Source organism: Mytilus californianus, unplaced genomic scaffold (assembly GCF_021869535.1).
Source record: "Mytilus californianus isolate M0D057914Y unplaced genomic scaffold, xbMytCali1.0.p SCAF_10, whole genome shotgun sequence".
Taxonomy (NCBI): domain Eukaryota; kingdom Metazoa; phylum Mollusca; class Bivalvia; order Mytilida; family Mytilidae; genus Mytilus; species Mytilus californianus.
The window spans coordinates 34,419,988-34,442,703 of NW_026262582.1; the positions used below are offsets into that span (position 1 = coordinate 34,419,988).

The following is a 22,716-nucleotide window of genomic DNA, read 5'->3' on the forward strand; positions in this document are numbered from 1 at the left end:
CGTCTTTTATGTTTACATACATGGATGTTTGTAGATCCCAAATCTCTTTAAAAATCAACACCACAGTTATCTCATTTTCAGTGAACCGTGAAGAAAACAGGTTTTAAAAAATCGCCTGCCTTGAAATTAGCAAGACGCGCTTTTCTTCTACATAAGACTCATCAGTAGTTTTCGAATCAAACCAGTTGAAAGCTAGGCTAATCAAATACGAAGTTGAAGAGTATTAAAACCAAAAAAATCCGAAATGTTGTTCCAAATACGGCTACGTCAATCTATGCCTGTGCGAAGAAAAACCTTAGTTTGAAAAAGTTACAATGATGAATGTTCACATCATGATGGACGTGTGTTCTAACTTTCAAGTTGATGTGACTACAACTTCAAAGTACTAAACTTCTTTGACCTAGACACTTTAACGTGATACAGGACTGTCGAATTTACGGACTATCGGTCAGACGCACAGACAAGAAAACATAATGCCCTCTACTATAGTAGGCGGGGCATGACAAAACAGATGTCAATCAAAACAATAGTGAACAATACCGTAACAATGAATTGTCGTTGTTACTGAAAGCACGCTCAAAGTTCTTAACCTGTTGGTCAGATGCGGATCCAGGATTTTGAAAAAGGGTGCCCGAGGGCAGAACTTTGACAAAATTTGTAGTGGAACCGGTAAATTGTCTGGATTAACCATAAATAAAGCTTCATAAAGGGGGGCACCCTCTAAATCCCCCCTGTTGGTATGAAATCAAACCTTCCTACACTTTAATACTACAAATCAAAATGAAAGATAAATGGACGGACGAACAAGCAACAGTAAATAAGTAATCCCCGACCTACATATACACCGGGTTTGTAGTGGGGTTCGTGTTGCTCAGTCTTTAGTTTTCACTGTTGTGTAACGTGGACTGTTGTTTGTCTTCTCATCGCTTATCGTTTTTTGCCATGGCGTTGTCAGTTTGACTTATAAGTTTCAATACCCATTCGATATCTTCCGACTCTCTTTCATCATTACCAAGGCGTTCCAACAAATTGCGGATGTCATTGTGACTGTTTGTTAGACTTGGACCAGGAACCGGCTTTTCTGTCGACGCTATTTAACATGTTCATTAAAAAAGTAAATATACTGTTTTGTTAAAAAATCTAATTTATTTTCAGATCTCTGACTCTGCAATGGCGTTCGATGACATCAATCTGCCGGATTCCAAGATTTGTAAAATTATTATAGGAGTTGTCGCTGTAGGAGCACTTATGATACTTATACTGGTCCCGGTGTCATTCAGTTACCTCGACTACTACGAAGTAAGACATAATTTTAGATATGATTGATTGTTGGTTGCTTAACGTCCAGTGGCAAATATTTCATGCATATTCAGGACGATAATTTTAGATATGTAACCAGCGTAAACATGAGGTCATCCATTCCATTGTTCATAGTAACGTTTTACTAATCTGTGCTGATATGCACAAAACCACTTAAGTTAAAATATCAAATCGTAGTACTAATTTATCGTAGGACATGTAGAAAAATCCGTCCGTTCGGAACAAATCTTAACTTAAGTTGTTTTCTGCATATCAGCCCTGAACTATTATGCCTTGACTAAAAGTACCTTGCCATTAATTAAGGATGGTCGCTGCTCTATTTATAAAAGCTTTTTAAATGTTAGTAAAGAAATAATGGAACTTGAAAAGCAGAAAAATTCAAAAGATCAGTGTCCTTGTTTTTGAGATACCATTGAAAATTTGGCAGGAAATGATTCTCTCTAAATTTTTCATGCAGTTTGTCACCTTTTTTTTCATGCAGTTTGTCACCTTTTTTTTTCTAAAAGTTTGTCACCTTTTTTTCAAAAATATAAAAAAAACATTTTATAAGATTTTCAAAAATGGCTTTTAAAACTATATGTAATAAAATTATGAAACGAAAAGTAGGGATCTGTGTTCAAAATTGTCAAAGGCCCTATATTGATAAAACCACAGGGTTCCGAATATCTGAAAAAATGTCACAAACAAGATCAGCGAATAACAAATTATGCACTGATGTAAGAGGGTCGTATTGAGGGTACCTTCAATCATGACGATTAACGGTAAAAAAATCTTGCCAAATTACATAAACGGTAACTTTTGGTGCATGACGATAAAATGTATACAGTTTCTTATAGACGATAAAAAGTCGACTGATTTTGACGAATCACGTTAATTTTTTTCCAAAAATAACGATAACGATAATTATTTGAGACCTCTGACGAATCACGATAAGGATATTTTGAAGAATCACGGTAAAATTGTAACCAATTTGACGCTAACGGTAGCCGAAAATGACGGTTTGGCGGTAAAGGGCATTCCTACCCTAATGTAATAAGATATAATGCTATAAGAAAATACTATATTTTGTTAACGATGTAAGTTTTTGGTTTGAAACTAACATGAAATTATTATAGAAGGAAATATCTTTCAAAGTAATTAGTCAACAGCAAAATTATAAGTTGTATACCACTATGCAATAGAAAAAACGAGAAGACTAAAAACAGCAAACCCTCCCCCCATAAAAAAATAATTCAAGGATCACTGATGAGTCTTATGTAGACGAATCGCGCGTCTGCATGGCGTAACAACTTATAAGCCTGGTATCATATAAAGTTTGTGCTGTTGCACATGCATTTTCTGTATAACCAGTGTTAAGACTCTGTTTCTAACTGGATTTTCTTGAGTTTCATGACCATCATATGTCATTTGCTAGAAACAATTGATTGTGCGTCTTTCCACATGTATAAAAGGAATCTTATTTCCATCAATTAAGGCTTCCTTAACTGTCCATTTCATTTTTTGTTTTATGTACCAAATAGCTTATGTAACAAATAATTTCACCGTCCTAATTATTAACATTTTCCACTGAACGGTAAGCAACCAGCAATGTTCAATCTACAAATAATCACCCCCCCCCCCCTTTCCTTAATATGAGGGCCTATACGTATAAGCCAATTAGCATAGAGGTGTTAAAGTATATGTTGTCCCTCCTAACTGAAGCTGCCCCAGAAAACTACTATAATAAATAAACTTACAATTTACAAAAGATGTTTAATTACTTTTTTGATTTTATTATAATTGTATTATCATTTTATTATTATTATTATTATTATTATTATTATTATTATTATTATTATTATCTAAAAAAAATTTAAACCATGGAGAACAAAGTTTACGTATAGTTGTGCTTCAACTTGAGCATTGCACTTTATCTATGGTTACCTTTTCCCACCGAATCATACCAGATACCGTAATGGCTGTTTACCTCAAATTCAAATATTTGATAATTCAATAATCATGTTTCCACAACCGTTATCTTTCTTATTGATTATTCGTAATAACCGATCTGAAGTCTCAAGTATCCTATACATTGATTATGTTTGATAATTGAGTGTTAATATGTTGTTATCATACCCCTAGATAGTAAGTGTGTATACATGTGTATCATAATACTTTGATCCGAAAGTATAAAAATGCAATACGAGTGCCGATACACAAAAGATGATTTCAAAATATTAGCCATTTTCGTCATTTGAATAGTTCACACTACATGTTTTAGTTCAATTTGATACTTCAGATTCTATTGTCTGTCACTCAAGGCATGCTACCTGAACATGTGACTTCATAATCGATAATCATGGAGAAAAGCTTCAAGTTTTTTCTGTTGGGCGTTGTCTGTTTTGTATTCGTGGCTGCTATTCTTGTAATTTCGTCTTTTGCATACGTTGATTATTACGAGGTAAGTTTCAGCTCAAATTCAATCATCCCTCAGATTTTTCTGACATCGCATGTCTTTCTTGTGAATATTAAATGTGCACCATTTGTTCCTTTTATGCCATTTCCTTTTACCATAACGCATCTTTATTTATCTTGGTAAAGTCAGTCGCCTCTGAAAAGGAACACATTAATTTCAGTCAGTAGGAAAACAAATCCGGGTTTACACATGTTCAGATAAGAAGGTCTTGTTTTGTCTCGTACCTAAGTCCCCTCTCCAAACAACAACAGACACAGACAACCAAACAAATATATATATTTAATTCTATTTCCATTCTCATCCTATATAAAACGAAAAGTAGAAGAAAAATGCCCCCTCCCCAACATAAGTCTGAAAAAACCGACAACGCCATAGTGAAAAACAACGATCACGACGATAAGACGATCAAGTTTACAAAACAATACACAGAAAACTAAAGACTGAGCAACACAAAACCTCCCCCCACAAAAAACAACCAAACAACGGGGGTAATCTCAGGTACTCCGGAAAGGAAAGCAGTTCTTGTTCCAAATGTGGCAACGGTTGTGATACGTCACATTCGATGATATCACAATCAGTCACAAAGTTTAAAGAGCATGTTTAAATAAGAGGGTCATATTCTCTCAATACCAATTTTGATTTATTTAGGAAGAAAAATAGGAAATTCAACACACTTATAATACAAAATTGTTATCCAAAACGTTTTTTTAATATAACCAATGCATTCTTCACCTATGTACTGACTTGGACTTAACTGACCGACGAAGTAGAATAAGCGATGCATTAAACTAAATCATGTAACACAGTAACAAACATCAGTCAGGCAAATTTGGACAATACTATCTATATAAGGTCACTATTGAGACATTAACTCAACAACACAAATTTTGAATTAAGACAATGTAAGAGTTGAGATGAAAGTCAACGAGTGGACTGCAACAACACAACTTAACAAAATTAATTAAACTCTTATTTGTAGAAAATATTGCGATCGAATAGAACTTATATAAGAATAAGAAGATGTGGTATGATTGCCAATGTGACAACTCTCCACCAAATACCAAATGATATTATAGAAGTTTACAACTATATATAGGTCACTGTACGGCCTTCAACAATGAGCAAAACCCATACCGCATAGAGCTATAAAATGCCCCGAAATATATCCATATGTTAAAATAGACCACAATTTCTCTTCCACGTTATTTCAATCCACGTTAAATTTAGACTCTACTGGATAGTTGTATCATTGGCAATTATACCACATCTCACAATTTTACATGATTTGTTTTAAAGTTACTTCTATTACGACCTGTTATCGAACCTGGTTCCAAGGCACCATAAGCTATTAATCTACTAACTGAATTTAAATGATTCTCCATAAGTTAAATCAGAGCAGATGATTCTTACTATGTCAGGGGTCATGGGGTCGATCCCCGACTGGTACAGTGTTAGTTTGGAAATGAAAATTGATCATGTTTTGGAGTTAGCAGATATAAATAAGAAGATGTGGTATGAGTGCCAATGAGACAACTATCCATCCAAGTCACAATGTGTAAAAAGTAAACAATTACGGTCAAAGTATGGCCTTCAACACGGAGCCTTTGCTCACACCGAACAAGCAAGCTATAAAGGGCCCCAAAAAGACTAGTGTAAAACAATTCAAACAGGAAAACCAATTAACGGTTTATTCTATATAAAAAACGAGAAACGAGAAACACTTATGAACCACACCAACAAACGATAACCACTGAACATGCATTTTATCTGGCTACATACTAGGAAATGGAAGTATGTACCTCCTTAGTATGGGGAAGTCCTTTTTATAACATGTACATAGGTTTCATATAATTCACAGTCTCATGTTGGAGGAGGAATATTTTCTCTACTGATGTAAGATGCAACAGACGGTATAATAAGAATAAAAACAAATAGTGTCTGTGTGTAGGTGATATACAAGACTTTCTAAAAGTGTTAATGTTTCACAGATTGTCCACTAAAGAATGAGATATAAATTTTACATCCAAATTAATCATTTAAAATCATTAATGTATGATAACAGCTTAATTTTTTAGGGCCTGTTTGATTATTATTTTTTTTTTAATTTTAATTAAATTGATACCGATATACTTCTAAAAAGATTCAAATCATAGAAATCTGCTGCCATATTTTTATAATTATAGATACATCTTATATGATTTTACAACTTTGAATAAAGGAAGCTTTTGACTAAGATATGATCAAAAATATTTTTGTCATGAGAGATTTAAATACTATTTTATTCCAATTAAGGTCCCCGAAGGAAATAAACATACCGATATACTTCTAAAAAGATTCAAATCATAGAAATCTGCTGCCATATTTTTATAATTGTAGATACATCTTATTTGATTTTACAACTTTGAATAAAGGAAGCTTTTGACTAAGATATGATCAAAAATATTTTTGTCATGAGAGATTTAAATACTATTTTATTCCAATTAAGGTCCCTGTTTTACATCCAAATTAATCATTTAAAATCATTAATGTATGATAACAGCTTAATTTTTAGGGCCTGTTTGATTATTATTTTTTTTTTAATTTTAATTAAATTGATACCGATATACTTCTAAAAAGATTCAAATCATAGAAATGTGCTGCCATATTTTTATAATTATAGATACATCTTATTTGATTTTACAACTTTGAATAAAGGAAGCTTTTGACTAAGATATGATCAAAAATATTTTTGTCATGAGAGATTTAAATACTATTTTATTCCAATTAAGGTCCCCGAAGGAAATAAACATACTATTAGTCTCATGTTAATCGTATATATTTGGGGCATTGCTGACAAATACATCTTCAAGTTTAACTTTTTGCCTTACAATACTAAATTCTGGTTATGAAATATTTGCAATGTCCTTTCACGATATTGTTTGTGAGGTTTCAAATACAGTTACATTTTACAAATCTTCCGGTTTCCTGTTTTCTGAGATTTTATCATGATAAATATCTTAGTTTTTCCTCGAAATACTATTTTTTGCTCATGAAATTTTATAGGATTTCTTATACAAACATGTTTTTTTTTTATGTTTCAAATAGTTACTTTGTAAAAGATGTTACTGTATGCATATCAATGATGATTTCCCCGTGTTCAATGATTTTTTTGAATATATAAAAACGCTATTTTTAACCCAAATCATTAATTTCGAACATTAATATCTTGGTAGAATTTTAGTATATCAAACATGTTGATATCCTGGACGCAAAAACATAAACTGTAGAGTCAGTCTGGTTCAATAAGCATTTTCCCTGCGTAAATTGATCGAACAAGGAAATAAGTTTGAGTTATCTCCCTTTAATCATTGTTTTCATTTTGTAAACATAATTCCTTGTTTGTGATCGGATTAAAGATTAATAAATAGTGTACAGGGTGAAATAGGGTGTGTTTACATGTAAGTGTTACACTACACTTGTCTTAATTACCCGGATACGGATGTGGTGTTGTGTATTTCAAAATATTAACTTCGAATTTTTAATACCTGTCCTATGACGCTAATCAATATACAATTCTTTTAACGATGGAGGGTGGTACAATAAAAATTATTGTGATAGCAGTTTTGGCTGTACTTGGATTAGCAGCTATTCTTATTATATCTTCATTTAGTTATTTGGATTATTGGGAGGTGAGTACAACATGTAGAATTAATCATTAATTGTTTGTATATGTCACATTCCACGCTTCGCCAAACAATCTATTTTTATTTACCTAGTTGTCGTTAAAAAATGCGTTCATATAAATCCCTGTTTCACAAAATGACAATGGCTACCACCATTAACCGACCAGTAACGGAGTGTTCTCTTCCCGGCTTTGGGAGAGAAGAAAAATAATCATCGGACGATTAAAACATGTAAAAGTTTGAATTAATGATATGTGCATGTATACTTTTTCTGTCCTATAGTTCGTATCCTAGGCTAATTACACGCTTCATTCAATGACATTGTTCACTCATATTCACACTACTATATATGTCTTTTATATTTAAAGTTTATTGTTAGCTACATCTGAGAATAGTATACTATAACACTACAGTAGCGGGTTCAGGGGGAGGGGTACGCCCCCTTTGATTGGAAAATATATCATTAAAATTGAGAATGGAAATGAAGAATATATCAAAGAGACAACAACCCTACCAAAGAGCAGAAAACAGCCGAAGGCCACCAATTGGTCTTCAACACAGCGAGAAAATCCCGCACCAAAATCGTCCAAAATTTTGTTTGTCTCGCTACGCTAGGCGCTATTTCTTTACTTTTACGGAAGTACGGCCCCTTTAAAAAATCCTGGATCTGCCCCTGCATAATTATGTCTCAGGCTACATGTAAATCATCCCGATATTATTTTTTGACAAGATAAACAAACCGTATATCTTGATTATGTGTCGCTCGTTGTTGTTTGTCTCTACTTTTTTTTCGGAGGAGTCGGGGTGCTGGTGATTGTATTGTCCAATAATTTGGTAATTCCTATTATCCTATCCAGTTATGTATTAAACATGAGCCTCTGGCCTTAGTTAGTCTTGTATCATTTTTAATTTTAGTTTCTTGTGTATAATTTGGAGTTTAGCATGACGTCCGTTATCACTGAAATAGTATACGTATTTGTTTAGGTGCCAGCTGAAGGACGCCTCTGGGTGCGGGAGTTTCTCGCTGCATTGAAGACCCATTGGTGGCCTTCGGCTGTTGTCTGCTCTATGGTCGGGTTGTTGTCTCTTTGACACATTCCCCATTTCCATTCTCAATTTTATATGAATGACAAAGAGAAAACAAATTTTTAATCTAGATACATGATATAAAAGGATTTAGAATCACTCAACTAAGAGCAGGGTTCTCACTAAGGCGAGTCCATGAGTCCTGGATTCTATGAAAATCTGTTTGGACTCATTATTTTCAAAACTGGTGAGTCCAAAGATGCATCAAGATTGTACCACATATATCATCATTTTATTACAAAAGTTCAAAGATAATCAAATTTGATGTCATTTCCTTGCTCTATTTTTGTCATGGTGACTGAAATGATAAACCATATAGCAATAACATTTTATCTTCTCAGTTGGACTCGTCTTGACCAAAAATGACGAGTCCTTGGACTCGCCTTAAAAAATCCTAAATGAGAATTCTGTTGAGAGCCCCCCCCTCCTTAAACCAAAAGTACTGACGACGATAGATGTTTATGAATGATGACTTCCCGTAACCATGGTAACAGAAGGTGACAATATGTCCGTACTTAGTCCTGTATTTCAAGACTAAAAGTTTGCTTATACAACGTAACGGTCAATGAATGAAAATGTTTACATTTTTCAATGTCTTTAAGGGCTAAGCCTTCCTAAATCTTGAGATACTACCTAAATCAAAGAAAGTTCAAATACCTACAAGTGTTTTTCAACTATACAACGGAGACTATAAGTTGGCTTAGGTTGTAAATTAAATTGTTTTATTATGTATATTGTAATCAACATATGAAAACATGTTTTAATACATGCAAAATTCATTTGTCTAATACAATATTTTCGCAACGAATCGTACAGTATAAAAAATTGACATTCTTATGTATAGATAACGAAGCGTACACCAATTTGAAAATAAAGACGCGTAAAAACATATTTTGTTGTTTCTAGATAGCAAATAAACCTACAATCTTTATTAGTTTGTTAAGTTTGCACGATGATATTTTCAAAAGTGTATGTTGTAAAACAATATGAAGCACAGGAAATTTAAAATTTATAACTATTAAAAAAAAGTAAGCATGCTTTTATCAGTGACAAGGTCGTGTGTATTATATATGTGTTTTTTGTAATATTTTCCCGATATATATTTTAAAAACCTTGCAGTAAGTAACGAGTAATACAACAAAGAATATATTGAAGCAAAATATCCGAAGAATACATAATTTTTATTGGACTTTCCTTAAAAGTCCTAACTCAGTGGTACACAATGTTTTCGATTCGAGTGCGTCCGGATAGATTTGTAATAGCGTTATACGAGATGATTACGGTGATTTTATCCAATATAAAATACAAACATATATATCCTTGTGCATCTAAACATTTAAAAAAATAATAAAAAAAAAAGAAAAGATAAAATTCATAGAATTTAATTTGTTCTTGTATATAAAAAATAAATGCCACGAATGCACATGTATCTCAGAATTTTAATTGGTGTAACTTTAATTTAACTTTGTGTACTATGTTGTTAATAGGTGTTTTTGTTATATATAGAAGCAATTACAGACCGATTAAGTTTGAGGCGTACCGATAACGTGTTCCCCCTAGATCGATTTTTGTTTGTTTTTGAAATGATGAATGTCAAATTATATAAAGAATTAACAATTGTCTGGAGTAGTAATATTTCGAAGTTGTGTGGTATATTTTGGTCGTTGTGTCATGTCTGTGGTATTTTCCGGTATTCCGTGGTGCACTGTGGTAAAACGACGCTCATTGGGCTGTGCGGTTATTGTACGCAACCACGTCCGGTCGGATTGGGACATTAATTCCAAAGTGGCTGGTGTTTACTAAACCCTTGTTTCGCGTAGCAATACAAATTCCCGGCCCTTTTGTCCAATCGACCTGATTGGTTAATATGCACGGCTCGTTTACCACAGCCGTGCAGATTAAATGACATATACCTTTTTGATTGTTCAATAACTATTACGTATATACTGAATAAAGCAGGCAAAAAAAAAAATAAAAATCATCTCTGTAATGTTCACAAAGTATACAATATGCAAATCTGTATAGTCTGAAGACAGGATCGATGACGTTTATTTATCATTTGCACATATTTTGTTTGGTTAAGAGTTTGATACTAATTGTAATATCCGTAGCATTACCTTTAGGGTTATATGTATTCTTTTAATGCAAGTTATTATATTTTACAGTATGGATTAAAACGACAAAAGTCAACAGGAAGTGTTGATAAAACAGAGATATATGACAGTGGCAGGTATTTCGTCGGTCCAGATTTTGAATTTAAAGTTTTTCCTTCGGATCTGCACTATGTTGAATTGGAGGATGCAAAAATATTTACCTCTGATAAACTTGAAGTAAGTAAATATATAGTATGGAAAGCCTCAGCTGTCATATATTAGAGATTTACAAAACGTTATGCTGAAGCTTAAAATGTAAAGTTAAGACAGCGTGATGTTGAATTGAGTCACCAAAATGCTAACTCTAAATTACAATATGCTAAGTTGAATTGCGCAATGTTGACTTGCAATGACAAGTGCTTTAGTCGTGATAGTATAATGATAAGTCACGATGTTGTGATGATATGCCAAACACGCGTAACGTTGGGTTTAAAGTACATGATGTAAAGTTGACGTTGCATGATGTTAGCTTGCAGATTGATACTGCTTAGTCATCCATATCGACAGCTATGATAACAAATAAAATGAATAGCTAAAATGTATGGTGCTGACTTGTTATTAATAAATGTTGAGCTGAGATAGTACGATGTTATATCATTGTGATATTACGATTGGTCTATCATGCAATCTGTTGATTTACAACACCATGATGCACAGTTGAAAGTACATGATGTTAAGTTAAGATAACACGATGCTACACCACTATATTGAAACGAAAGGTTTACCATACAATTTGTTGACTTAAAACAACACGATGCAACGTGTTAAGCTAAGATGCTCACTGGAAACTACAGGACGTACAGTTGAAATTTTGTAATGCTAAGCTACGATAGCACGATGTTATATCATTATAATGTCACGATAGGCTTACCACACGATATGCTCGTTTAAAACTACACGACGTACAGTTGAATGTACGTAATGTTGAGCTATGATAGCAATATCTTATATCATAATAATATCACGATAGGCTTGCCATACAATATGCTCATTCAAAACTACACGACGTACAGTTGAAAGTACGTGTTGTTCAGCTACGATAGCACGATGTTATATCATTATAATGTCACGATAGGCTTATTATACAATTTGCTCATCTAAAATTACACCACGTACAGCTGAAAGTTCGTGGTGTTAAGCTACGATAGCACTTTGTTATATCATTAGAATGTCACGATAGGCTTACCACACGATATGCTCATTTAAAACTACATGATTTTCAGTTAAAACTAGGTGATGTTATGCTAAGATAGCATGTTGTTATATCATTTGAATGTCACGATAGGCTTATCATACAATATGCTCATTTAAAACTACACAACGTACAGTTGAAAGTATGTGATGTTGAGCTATGATAGCACGATGTTATATCATAATAGTATCACGATAGGCTTGCCATACAATATGCTCATTCAAAACTACACGACGTACAGTTGAAAGTACGTGTTGTTGAGCTAAGATAGCACGATGTTATATCATTATGACGTCACGAGAGGCTTATTATACAATGTGTTGACTTGAAACTACACGATGTTAATTTGAAGTAGTTTGGTCTTGACTTGAAACAGTAAAATGTTAAGTTATAAAAACAGAACTTAAAGTCAAAATAAAACAATGATAGGATGACATATACTTGTGCAGAATTGAAGATTTTTGGTGTTGACTTCGAATATACATGTAGTACAAATATTAGATCGTTTTATGTTAAATTGAAAGACAATAATGATGCGTAAAACATTACAGAATTATGTGAATTGAAACTGCAATTCTATGGAAAAGAATGAGGGACAAATCCCCAGGATTTTTTCTTCTTCATTTTCAAGTTCGGAGGCAAAATGATATACAAAGAAAGTTTTCCATAAATTCATAAAGCAAAAGTATTACCCATCGCTATATATTACACTTGAATATAGTTTTGCCGTATATTTTACATGTTTTGTTTGGATTTTTTTTTTATGATTAAAAACCAGACTTTTTTTTGTGAACAATATTTAAGAAAATATTTATCTATGTTGTGTGTTAATATATACAACATAATATTGTGCTTATAAGACTCATGACTGTGATGGTCAAATTTTACTCATATAAAATCACATCTATGTAAGAGTTAACGGAGAATTTGTATTTACCTCTCCCGTTTTCCACGAAATAAAACATAAGAATCTGGAGTCTTAATCTTAAAAAACAAAGATCAACTGATATGACAAATAATACGGTAAAGCGTAGGACTGAGAGGGTCAGAGCTATATGAGAACGTGACACCCACCCCCGGCCTTGTTTAGAGGTATCTGAAAATTTGAATTTTCTTTTCCACGAAATAAAACAAAAAGAATTAATAGGTGATTGAATCCTACTGCATGGGGCCAACCCAAACATAAAGTATGGTAGATTCTGTTACTTTTCGCTCATACATGGTCTATATGAAACCTAATGAAATTTGACCTACAGCCTCCAGTCTAAATCGTCAACTTTCAAAAAAAAATACATCATTTACAGCAGTGCCAACCATTTTTCCAGGACCAAGTAAGATAGTACCCAGGTTTGTGTATATATCCACTCGGAGAATATTTTATTTTTTTTAAATTGTAAAGTCATTAATGGACAATGACCCCTAAAACTTATAATAAGAAGCCAATTAATGATTTCCGTCACTTATTTTCTTGTCCATAGTGATTTTCTTGGTTCTTTACAGCTTCTCTCTATCTATATGTGTTTTCAAAGAAAAAGAAAAAAATCAAATATCTGTAAAAATTGTTAAAGTCCATGAATTATTTTGGTATCAACAGTTTCTCTCTCTCTTATGGATTTCATGAGTGTGGTCTAAATTAAAATCGGTTTATCATTTGCCAAAATGTAGTTTATTCTTTTTTGAAAAACATAATAAAAAGTTTGGGCCACAGTATATTTTGCACGCTACAGGTTATGCAGTATTGTCAGATTTTGTATAAACTATACATGGAAAACTCAATGTTAGAAAATAAAAATAAAAATTGGGATCACGAGACTCGTTTTCTGTCTACAAAACAAAAAAGATAAAGTCCCTACACATTCCATCATTAGAGACGAAATATGCCAAAGGGATTTCTAACTCATAAGTCGAAAACAGACTCACAATGCCATGGCAAAAAATTAAAAAAAATATGCAAAAAACGTTCTTTTATTCAACAACAAATAGTCGTTTTAATCAGATAAATCTCACAATTTTCTTCATCAAGATGAAAAGTACTACATATGAATAACATTCCTCTCTCAAAATGTTTATATTTTTTTAGATCTAGACCGATTGTGTTGAGCTATATGAGAATCTAAGGGAGCTACCATGTGATTTTTAGGGGGGGTGGGGGGGGGGGGGGGGGGGGGGGGGGGGGGGGGGGGGGGGGGGGGGTGCTAGGACGAAAAATGTTGTCCTGCCTTTTTTTTAGTTGTAATCTCTGTCCTGCCTTTTTATTTTTCACTCTATTCAGTCCTGCTTTTTTTTATTAGTTTATTCTGAGCTTATGCCATCACTTGGCGTCCGTCGTCGTCCGTCGTCTGTCGTCGTCGGTCGTCGTAAACTATTTCAAAAATCTTCTCCTCTGAATCTACTGGGCCAAATACCTTCAAACTTTAACTAAATGTTCCTTAGGGTATCTAGTTTATATATTGTATCCGAAGTTTTGATCCATCGACAAACATGGCCGCCATGGCTAAAAATAGAACATAGGGGTCAAATGCAGTTTTTGGCTTATATCTCAAAAACTAAAGCTTTTAGAGCAAATGTGACATGGGGTAAAATTGTTTAATTGGTAAAGATCTATCGGCCCTGAAATTATCAGACGAATCGAACAACCCATTGTTGGGTTGCTGCCACCGAATTGGTAGTTTTAACAAAATTTTGCAGTTTTTTGTTATTATTTTGAATATCATTATAGATATATATAAACTGTAAGCAGCAATAATGTTCAGCAAAGTAAGATCTACAAAAAAGTTAATATGACCAAAATAGTCAATTGACCCCTTAAGGAGTTATTGCCCTTTAAAGACAATTTTACACAATTTGTTCATCAAGTTTGCTAACATTTAAAAATCTTCTCCTCTGAAATACAGGTGAGCGATTCAGGCACTTGAGAGCCTCTTGTTTTTACATAAATTGTCATCCTGCCTTTTTTTTGCCAAGTTGCTCATCCTGCCTTTATTTTACACAAAATTCCTGTCCTGCCTTTTTTCAAATTTCATTCTAGCCCCCAATAAAAATCACATGGTAGCTCCCTAAGATGGCGGAAGACACTCGATCTACCCCAAGGGCAATATGTCTAATGAGGAAGAAATTTACAATTTCGGTCACGTCGAGTTACTTGTAGATCTCCTTTTGTTGAAAAGGGTTTCTGTTTTCATTTATCTATCTATTATACTGTTCAGGGGGAGGGGAGAATCGAAAAAAAAATACACAAAAATGGATAAAAGAAGGCGAAAGATACAAAAGGGATAGTAAAAATCTTAACCAAACTGACAATGTCATGACAAAAACTCATGAGCCGAAATAAACGAGAGAAAAAAGATCAAAAACCAAACAACAGTATATTAAGCGCAACATATAGAAAACCAAAAACTGAGCATCACGAAACCCTCAAAAAAGGGGTGATCTCAGGTGCTCCAGAAGGGTAAGCAGATCCTGTTTCATATGTGGCAACCGTCACTTGGCGATTTTGCAAATAAAGAAGGAATGTGTTATAATTTTCGAGGAAATCCCAAAAAAAAACATGAACTACAGGGTGTCAAATCGATGAACGTGCTTAAGATAGGCTCCTTTTCATAAAAAAGAATTGATGAAAATGTATTTGTATTTAGTGTACAGTGGCAAATATTACATGCATATAAGGACTAGAATATGTAAGTGTAATATGAATATGAATAAATCTTGGCTCTGTACAAGACATATTTTGCTTGCTTAGCCGAATTTTTAACAAACTAGTTGACAAACCGACTCTGACAATCTATGGAAATCCAAATAGCATCGGTTTTGATTAAGTCCAGATTTTTTGGTTTTATTTCGGGGAAAAGGGGTGCGTTTTACGTACAGTGGCAAATATTACATGCATATCAGGACGAGAACATGTAAGTGTGATATGAATATGAATAAACCCTTCTTTGTTACAAGACATTCTTTACTTGCCTAGCCGAATTTTCAACGAAATAGTCGACACACTGTCTCTGACATTCTATGGAAATCGTAATCGCATCGCTTTTGATTAAGTCCAGATTCTTTTGTTTTATTTCATGGAAAAGAAAATTCAAATTTTCAGATACCTCTAACAAGACCGGGGGTCACATTCTGATATAGCTCTGACCCTCTCAGTCCTGCGCTATAATCGTATTATTTGTCATATCAGTTGATCTTTGTTTTTTTAAGATTAAGACTCCAGATTCTTATGTTTTATTTCGTGGAAAACGGGAGTGGTAAATACAAATTCTCCGCTAACTCTTACATAGATGTGATTTTATATGAGTAAAATTTGACCCTCACAGTCATGAGTCTTATAAGCACAATATTATGTGGTATATATTAACACACAACATAGATAAATATTTTCTTAAATATTGTTCATAAAAAAAGTCTGGTTTTTAATCATAAAAAAAAAAAATCCAAACAAAACATGTAAAATATACGGCAAAACTATATTCAAGTGTAATATATAGCGATGGGTAATTCTTTTGCTTTATCAATTTATGGAAAACTTTCTTTGTATATCATTTTGCCGCCGAACTTGCAAATGAAGAAGAAAAAATCCTGGGGATTTGTCCCTCATTCTTTTCCATAGAATTGCAGTTTCAATTCACATAATTCTGTAATGTTTTACGCATCATTATTGTCTTTCAATTTAACAAAAAACGATCTAATACTTGTACTATATTCGAAGTCAACACCAAAAATCTTCAATTCTGCACAAGTATATGTCATCCTATCATTGTTTTATTTTGACTTTACGTTCTGTTTTTATAACTTAACATTTTACTGTTTCAAGTCAAGACCAAACTACTTCAAATTTACATCGTGTAGTTTCAAGTCAACACATTGTATGATAAGCCTCTCGTGACGTCATAATGATATAACATCGTGCTATCTTAGCTCAACAACACGTACTTTCAACTGTACGTCGTGTAGTTTTGAATGAGCATATTGTATGGCAAGCCTATTGTGATATTATTATGATATAAGATATTGCTATCATAGCTCAACATTACGTACATTCAACTGTACGTCGTGTAGTTTTAAACGAGCATATCGTGTGGTAAGCCTATCGTGACATTCTAATGATATAACAACGTGCTATCTAAGCTTAACATCACGTACTTTCAACTGTACGTTGTGTAGTTTTGAATGAGCAAATTGTATAATAAGCCTATTGTGACATTATAATGATATAACATCGTACTATCGTAGCTTAGCATTACAAAATTTCAACTGTACGTCCTGTAGTTTCCAGTGAGCATCTTAGCTTAACACGTTGCATCGTGTTGTTTTAAGTCAACAAATTGTATGGTAAACCTTTCGTTTCAATATAGTGGTGTAGCATCGTGTTATCTTAACTTAACATCATGCACTTTCAACTGTGCATCATGGTGTTGTAAATCAACAGATTGCATGATAGACCAATCGTAATATCACAATGATATAACATCGTACTATCTCAGCTCAACATTTATTAATAACAAGTCAGCACCATACATTTTAGCTATTCATTTTATTTGTTATCATAGCTGTCGATATGGATGACTGAGCAGTATCAATCTGCAAGCTAACATCATGCAACGTCAACTTTACATCATGTACTTTAAACCCAACGTTACGCGTGTTTGGCATATCATCACAACATCGTGACTTATCATTATACTATCACGACTAAAGCACTTGTCATTGCAAGTCAACATTGCGCAATTCAACTTAGCATATTGTAATTTAGAGTTAGCATTTTGGTGACTGAATTCAACATCACGCTGTCTTAGCTTTACATTTTAAGGTTCAGCATAACGTTTTGTAAATCTCTAATATATGACAGCTGAGGCTTTCCATAATATAGCGACATGACCGATATGTGTGTAAACATAGGTATTTCATAAATTTTAGTTTAAGTTAAAACAAAATACTGGTCAAGAATTGAGACAGCTAATCAAGCAGACAAACATATTGCCGGGTACAGATGTTTTTATATGTCGCTTGATTTATTGACGGATATCAATTTTTTAAAAATGTTCAGGAATTGTATTCGTAAAAGCTCAGCAATAAAGCAAAAAGTGTCTGTAGTTATTTTAAAAGCAGGAACTTGGTACTTGGTCTAAAGACCTCAAATAAGCGATTTTCGAAAAGTTTTGCCTGAAAGAATTTATATCGGATTGGGTTACCGGCCTCTATCTACTTTATGGAAACACAATTGTTATGCGTGACGTCATTTTCATATACAACAGACATGACCGGCGAATTAAAGGCGTGTTAAGCTTTAAATATGTAGGACTCTAAAGTGCGATGGTAACCAATTAGCGATGGTCACGCTAAAGTGCGATGGTCTACGCTAAAGTACGATGGTGAATCACGCTAAAGTGCGATGGTTGTTTGTTTTGCTAAAGTACGATGGTATGTCACGCTAAAGTGCGATGGATCAATAGGATAAGGTTCGATGGCTTAAAACGTTAAAATACATGGATGTTAAAAAATAGTCTTTTTTCACAGGTATAACATATGTGACAGGCTTTAATTTATAATTTACCGGTAAGCTTAAGTGATTGTTTCTAAATTTAGAAGACCGATCACGTAATAATTGCTAAAAAGGTAATTTAGGTGTCCCAAAATACTTTATTTCCTGTGAAAGATTATTTAACAATTCGGGCGTATTAAACATGATTAAAACTTGGATAATTAGTGTAGCTTGCCGTTCACACAGTCTATCAATAATGTGAACACCTCCCCTTACAGTCGTCTTTGTAAATTACAAATACAAAATTCGATCATTATCGGAATATCAGTAACATTTATTTGTACAAGCTTTAATTTAAATGCGAGCGAAAGTCGCGAAATTTGCCGAGCTCTCTCCTTTTTCGTAGCGAGTACACATACATGTTTTATTTTCCTCTGTACAATGTAAAAACTATGTTTTAGACGACAGTTTATAATTTACGCTTGAAAACATGAACCTTTATTTTACCGATGTTACTTTTCAATAAAATCGACAATATTTTAACGGGGACTGCAAAGTAAACTGCAACGTAAACAATGATTTAATCAAATGTATTCGTTCGCTTACAATAGAAGCAGGATACAGGATACCTATGCGTATACTATTTTGTATCTATATAGTAAAATGGTCAACTGCAGGACACAAGTCGACCTTCCAGCACCTTAATCTGGATCGATACTTTAAACTCTATCTCCGAGGTAGAGGTGGATTCAAGGCTGGGTATGCAAAAGATCCGCTTCCTTATTTTTCGAAAATTGTGTTTCCTTGGTACATATAATTATATAAACATATATCTACTAGTGTTTACAGTTTTACAGTACCTTCTTTTACATAACAACAAATTCACCAACCTTTCCTTTCAGTTTAGGGATTAACTTGGAACTACCGATGAAAAGTTGCACCCAGTTACTGACACAACTTCTTGTTTCTTGTTTAACGTGCAGTTACAAATATTTCATCCATATTCAGGACGAAAACATTCAAATCGACAATAAATGCGATACTCCAAAAATTCAGTTTAGAGCGAAGTTATTTTCATTTATATACATGTATATATAGGAAAACCTATCAGAGAGTTGTTACCAGGTTTTTTTTAACGGACCGAGAGCCTTGCACTCGCTCTGACTACACGCTGGGGCATAATATTTAACGTCCCAATTCCGGCCTGACATGAACGAAAACGTGTTTCTAGTCCAAATAATGGCGTGTTTAATATTCAAATCTCATTAAAAATGCAAACGATTTTCAAAAAGAGTACTATGCAGTTTTTTTAATGTCCTTGGATCCTCTTCTAATAAAAGTGCATGCTACTGAGAGAACATTTTTTATTACACTAAAGTTTTAATTTTACTTGCAGGTTGACGTGACAGTTAATTTCCAATATGTTATTCGTAAAGATGAATTAATCTCTCTGCATGATACTTATGATTTGGAATATGAAGAAATCATGAAATCCAGTGCTTTGGATGCCTTGAAGGTATGTATCAACAGAGATAATATTTCCTCGTAAAAAATACAAGTATTCTGTTGTAATATATAAAAAGAGCGTGCACGTGAGTTTATTGTCAATTTGTGGACTGTTGTGTTTATGTAGAACATCGTGTGATCATCGTGATGGGTGTTGAAGAGGGGATTTTTTTGAAGATTTAATATTCATTTTTAGCTGTTGCTTCGCATGCTTCTTTTTTTCCGCGGAAAATTTATTTTCAACTTTGTACACAATTATTTACTGTTTTTTGTGTTTCAGAATATTCATTTACTGCATGTCTTTGGCAAGACTATTTATTTTCAGCTCTTACATGTACATTGTACCAGACAATGGTATTAATTTTATGAAAATCAACTGATCTCTCCCCCCCACACACAAAACGAAATGGTCGTCCCATAACGGAGGACGCCAGATGATGGCAATATATATCATCACATTGAGCAGATTACCTGCCTAGAGCTCAATTTTGTTTATAGATATTAGAGACATATATTACCAGAGATCGACAACTAGGCGAAATTTCATGTCATTGGAAATATCAAGAAGATAAACAAAGCTTAAAATAAAGTGATGCGTCAGTATGAAAAAAAGTAGTTTAAAAGATAACTGGAGTTGTATAATATATATGATAATATTTTAGGAGATAAGTAATATTGCCATTTAATAGAATTGCCAATCTCTGTTATCATGATTATATGAAGAAAACTTAAGAAGATGTATAAAAATAATTAAGTTGAAGACAATTTTATTACAAGCTGGTATTTTAAAAGTTAATCTGCGACTTGTTACATTTTATTCAGTCTTGGAGTCTCGATTTACATTGACTAGTATCTTATCCATTTGGACTGTCAGTCCGTTTTCAGTAATCAGGTTAATGCATCGGTGAGTAGCACCAGTAGATCACAGCCAGTTCCCTCTCTCAAACTCTATTATAGATGGAAAATACAAATACGTAGTTCACAGCCAGTTCCCTATATCGGGCTCTATGTATAGAAAAGCACAAATATCATACAATAACGTCTACATCGAAAGGTCATTGAAGACTTTTCAGAAATATATGCATGTTGAATTCATGGTGACTTTTTTCAGGAGGTCCACATTGTATATTAGAGAAAAACACACAAACGACTTTACGTAAACTATAATATATGAACTACGTCGGATAGAAATCGATCTAATGCAAGTGCACGTATACATGTACATGTATAAGACTTGGATTTATTTTGGAATATTCAAATACGAAATAGAAGATGAATTTTGGTCTGTTTTGTAGGATTTTTATATCAACACAATTTTCAAACAGTTGCATACTTTGCAGAGAGATTTTTTTTCAACCCGAAATAGGTTAAGAGATACATATTTGATATTCATTGCATTAGGTTGATTTCTATCCGACGCAGCTCATATTATAATTCCTAAACATAAGTATCAGACATATTATGCACTTGTTATGGGATTGTCAGTTTTTCGGCCGAAAGTCGTTGGTTATCTCCGGGCACTCTGTCCGGCATCCTCTCTCAAATTAAAAGTTTACACCGCGACATAGGTATATAATAGTGCTGAACATGGCGTTTAACATCAACAATCAATCAATCATTTGTAATGAGCGATGGAAGAAGGTTTAAACTGGGTTATCTTATGTTTTCCAGAATAGATCTCAATTAAAAAGAAACTCAACATTACACATGCATTATATACCTTTCTCCCCAAAGCTGTCACCCCAAACACTGTACAAAAAGTATCCCGTACAGTCAAGCTCTCAGAGTAAAGTGAATTTGCTCCTCTGTGGAGGCTGTCACTAAACGGTTACAGGAACTTCGCGGATTTTTGACCAAACGAGGTTATAAGAAATTGGACATCGATAAGGGATTTGCGCGTTCTAACAATAACAGCCGTAATGACCTATTACAGTACAAACAGAAGAGGCGCAACACAATAGTTCCGTATGTTTTAACATACAATCCCGCCTTTGCTAACCTCTGCCGTTTGATCCGTGCCAATTGGCAGATTATTACCAAACATCCAAAACTATCCAAGATCTTTCCCAAACTCCTGTCTTAGCTTTTCGGAAACTAGCAAGTCTGAAAGACTTATTTGTGAGAGCTGATGTATCCTCTGATAAAAGCTCCTCAACTGTAGGATGGTGCAAGTCGTGTGGTAACAGACGATGTCTGACTTGCCAACAAATACTGAACACTCAAACATTTACTTGCCACTCTACTGGGTCCGAATACACTAATATTGCAATGTAACTCGCAAAACCCAGAATGTTGTATACCTTCTTCAGTGTCGATGTGGCATGCAGTATGTTGGCGAGACAGAACAGCCATTCAACAAACGCATGAATGGTCATCGAAATGATTACACCTACAAGCCCGACCTCCTCGTAAGTCGTCATTTGAGATCACAGGGGCACATTCAAGCTGATCTCAAAAACCTTACCATCTATCATAGACCACAACGAGGATTGGTCAAGGGCCGACATACTTGCTCGGGAAAGTTTTTGGATAAGGAAGTTAAGGACAGTTTCCCCAGATGGCATTAATGAAAAAACATAGAATGAGTCCTTCCCAACACTTGTTTCCAGTAACTCAGGCTTCAGTACAGGACTCTTACAGTTTTAAGAAATTTATTCCTCCTCCCAAATATCAATATTGAAAAATTTTACCAGCGTATTGATTCGTGATAATTTGTATAACGATCAAGATTACTATTACAGTGTGACTACCACATGTCAAGATAAGAACCATTTGATATCTTACTGATGAAGGATATTAGTTATCCGAAATATTTAACATTTGTTCATGATTTTATTTTGTACCCTTTTAGACTTGCTTATTAT

The 22,716-nt window shown here is 33.8% G+C and overlaps 1 protein-coding gene across 3 annotated transcripts in view; it reads left to right on the forward strand.

The window, feature by feature from the left end:
* The window catches only part of LOC127717989 (uncharacterized), a 45,017-nt gene that overhangs the window by 15,728 nt on the left and 6,573 nt on the right, over positions 1-22,716 (forward strand). For 2 of the 3 annotated variants that reach the window (XM_052223864.1, XM_052223865.1), the window contains exons 2-4: positions 1,156-1,299; positions 10,689-10,853; positions 19,743-19,862. In XM_052223864.1, the coding sequence (XP_052079824.1) occupies positions 1,171-1,299; positions 10,689-10,853; positions 19,743-19,862 (414 nt within the window). In that variant the 5' untranslated portion in view covers positions 1,156-1,170. Of the gene's footprint in view, positions 1-1,155; positions 1,300-7,110; positions 7,444-10,688; positions 10,854-19,742; positions 19,863-22,716 lie in introns of those variants that run through there. The other variant, XM_052223866.1, reaches the window with a different exon arrangement.